General features: G+C 36.4%; 1 protein-coding gene across 1 annotated transcript in view; it reads left to right on the plus strand.

The window, feature by feature from the left end:
• TICRR (TOPBP1-interacting checkpoint and replication regulator) overlaps positions 1-3,783 on the plus strand; it is a 49,089-nt gene that overhangs the window by 21,528 nt on the left and 23,778 nt on the right. Inside the window, exon 8 of the mRNA XM_012643682.1 lies at positions 2,967-3,118. Within this exon, the coding sequence (XP_012499136.1) occupies positions 2,967-3,118 (152 nt within the window). The remainder of the gene's footprint in view (positions 1-2,966; positions 3,119-3,783) is intronic.

Consider the following 3,783-nt stretch of genomic DNA (forward strand, 5'->3'; position numbering starts at 1 on the left):
CTCTTGCTCAGGCTGGTCTCAAACTCCTGAGCTCAAACGATCTGCCCACCTCGGCCTCCCAGAGTGCTAGGATTACAGGCGTGAGCCACCGTGCCCGGCCCTTTGAGGCTTTCTTGTTAAGTTCATACAAGTTCATAGTCATTTATGTCTTCCTCGTGATTGTGTCTCATCAATGAATAATAATTCTTTTGACATATTTCTAATAACTTTATGCCTTAAAGTTTATTTTGCCTAGTATTAATATAGCTACACCAGCTTTCTTTTGGTTAGTGTTTGCCTCGGTATTTTTTCTGTTCCTTTATTTTCAATGTTTCTTTGTCATTATGTTTTGGGTATATGTTTTGTAAACAGCATAATTTTTTAAAATCCAATCTGACAGTTTCTGTCTTTTAACCAGCAAGTTTATTTGTAAAATAAATGTTTACAGTCATGATTACTGATAAGTTCGGGTGTATTTCTGGTGTCTTATTTTGTGCTTTCTATTTACCATGTTTTTTCTGTTTCTTTTTTTCTTTTCCATTCTATGGGATTAATCAAATTTTCTTTATTCTTCTTTTTGTCTTCTACTAGTTTGGAGGTTATAGTTTATTTCTTTTCCATTTGTTGGTTACCCTTAAGTTTTTTTTTAATAGATTTTATTTTTTAGAGAAGTTTTAGGTTCACAGCAAAATTGAGAATAAAATAGAAAGAGTTGCAGTAGACCCCCATCCCCCCACCAACCTCTCCCGCTATTAACGTCCCATACTACAATGTGTGTCTGTTATAATCGATGACCCTGCACTAACATATGTATCACTGTCACGTAAAGTCCATAGATTACATTAGGGTTTGCTCTTACTGTTGTACATTCTATGGATTTTGGCAAATGTATCATTATACATTTCATTTTACATGTGTTCACCACTGTAGTATCATACAAAGTATTTTCATTGCCCTAAAAATAAAAAATTCTCTGTGCTCTGCCTATTCATCGCTCCCTTGATCCCTGCCTCCTAACCCCTGGCAACCACTGATCTTTTTGCTGTCTCCATAGTTTTGCCTTTTCCAGAATGTCATATAGTTGGAATCATACAGTATGTGTCCTTTTTGGATTTGCTTCTTTCACTTAGTAATACGCATTTAAGGTTCCTGCACATCTTTTCGTGGCTTCATAGCTCAGTTCTTTTTAGCACTAACATTCCATTTTCTGAATGTCCACAGTTTATTTATCCCTTTAACTGCAGAAGGTCATCTTGGTCACTCCCAAATTTTGAATGTACCACAGTTTATTTCTCCATTTAACTGTCGAAGGGCATCTTGGTTCCTCCCAAGTTTGAGCAGTTTTGAATAAGGCTACTGTAAACATCCATGTGCAGGTTTTTGTGTGACGTAAATTTTCTTTTGGGTAAATATGAAGGAGCATGATTGCTGGATCATATGGTAAGAGTATGTTTAGTTTTGTAAGAAACTGCCAAACCATCTTCCAAAGTGGCTGTAGCGTTTTGTATTCCCACCAACAATGAATGAGAGTCCTTGTTGTTCCACATACGCACCAATGTTTGGTGTTGTCAGTGTTCTGGATTTTGGCCATTCTAATAGATCTGTGGTGGTATCTTGTTTTAATTTGCAACTCCCTAATGACATATGATGTTGAACACCTTTTCATATACTTATTTGCCATCTTCTTTGGTGATGTGTCTGTTCAAGTATTTGCCTATTTTTAAATCAGGTTATTTGAAAAGTTCTTTGTATATTTTGAGAGTCCTTCATCAGGTATGTCTTTCACAAATGTTTTCTCCCAGTATGTAGTTTATTTTCTCATTCTAGCAGTTTTATAGTTTTGTTTTTTACAATTAGGTCTGTGATCCATTTTGAGTTGATTTTTGTGAAAATGAAAGATCTGTATCTAGATTCATTTTTGCTTGCATGTGGATGTCCAGTTGGTCTAGCACCATTTGTTGGAAGTCTATTGTATTGTCTTTGCTCCTTTGTCAAAGATTAGCTCACTATATTTATGCAGGTCTATTTCTGGGCTCTCTATTCTGTTCTATCAATCTATTTGTTCTTTCACCAATACCACACACATTGTCTTGATTATTGTAGCTTTATAGTAAGTCTTGAAGTCCAGTAGTATCAGTCCTCCAACTTTGTTCATCTCCTTCCATATTGAATTAGCTATTCTGGGTCTTATGCCTCCTCATATAAACTTTAGAATCAGTTTGTTGATATCCACAAAATAACTTGCTAGGAATTTGATTGGGATTTCGTTGAATCTATAGATCAAGTTGGGAAAAACTGAAATATTAACAATAAAAAAGTCTTCCTATCCATGAACATGGAATCTCTCTCCATTTATTTCTTTGATTTATTTCACACAGTTTTGTAGTTTTCCTCATATACATCTTACACATATTTTGTTAGATTTAATATCTGAGTATTTCATTTTGGGAGGATGCTAATATAAGTGGTAATGTGTTTTTAATTTCAAATTCTGCTTGTCACATTGTTGGTATATAGGAAAGTAATGGAGTTTTATATGTTAACCTTGTATCCTGCAACCTTTAATCATTTGTTAGTTCCAGTTTTCTTGTTGATTCTTTCAAATTTTCCACATAAACAATCATGTCATCTGTGAACAAAGTTTCATTTTTTCCTACCCTTAAATTTTTAACTTGTACATGTGATTTGCAGAGCCTTAAAATCAATCACTTATCTCTGCACTTTCTCAATCTTGGCACTATTGACGTTTTGGACCAGATAATTCTTTGTTGTGGGGCTGTCCTATGCATTGAAGGATGTTTCACATCATCCCTGGCTTGTACACACTAGATGCCAGTAACATCCCCACCTCCACCACCAGTCATGACAACCCAGACATAGTCAAATGTCCCATGGGAGGCAAAAATCTATCCCAGTTGACATCCACTGGCTTAAACAATACAAGGACTTGGGCTGGATGTGATAATCAATTTTACTTTTTTTCACAGATTTTAAAACTGAGGAGGAGCTACTATCTTACATACGTGAAAATTACCAAAAGACTGTGGCCACAGGAGAAATCAAGTTATATTCATGTGCTCGGAACATGATCTCAACTATTAAAATGTTCCTAAAATCGAAAGACACCAAAGAATTAGAAGTAAGGGTCCAGCTGTTATTGTTTGTCATAGATGTAGTGGTTGGTTGGTTTTTGGTGGGTTTGGTTCATATGTCTTGGAAAAATGTCTATTCCATGCATGATTCAAAAATCATGAGATGAACGAGGGAATGAGTATAATTCCAGATCTTGGAAGGTGGGTATGGTGAACTGGTAAAGCAGAAATCAAAGAAACAGAGTGAGTGTATTTCTCTTCTAATGAAAGCCGTTTGTTAGCTACATAAATTAAGCCAGTGGTTTTTAATCCTGGCTGCACTTTAGAATTAACTAGAATATTTTTTTTAAATTTCGACTCCTGGCTCCCTCCAGACTAACTGAAACAGATCTCTTAGATAGGGACCTGGGCATCTATACTTTTAAAAAACAGATGATTCCCTACATGATTCTTATGCACTAGGAGAGTTGCAAACCGCTGTTTTAGACCATGTTCATTGTTTTTATTCATGTTCGATGGCAAAAGCCGGGTTCCTTCTCTAAAGCAAACAAGAGGATGTGTTTATAATACTTAGGCTTCTCAATTGCTACTTTGTGGAACCTTCCTTTTAAGACAGTTTAGGGGCCGGGCGCGGTGGCTCACGCCTGTAATCCTAGCACTCTGGGAGGCCGAGGCGGGCGGATTGTTTGAGCTCAGGAGTTCGAGACCAGCC

Source organism: Propithecus coquereli, unplaced genomic scaffold (assembly GCF_000956105.1).
Source record: "Propithecus coquereli isolate 6110/MARCELLA unplaced genomic scaffold, Pcoq_1.0 Scaffold20, whole genome shotgun sequence".
NCBI lineage: Eukaryota > Metazoa > Chordata > Mammalia > Primates > Indriidae > Propithecus > Propithecus coquereli.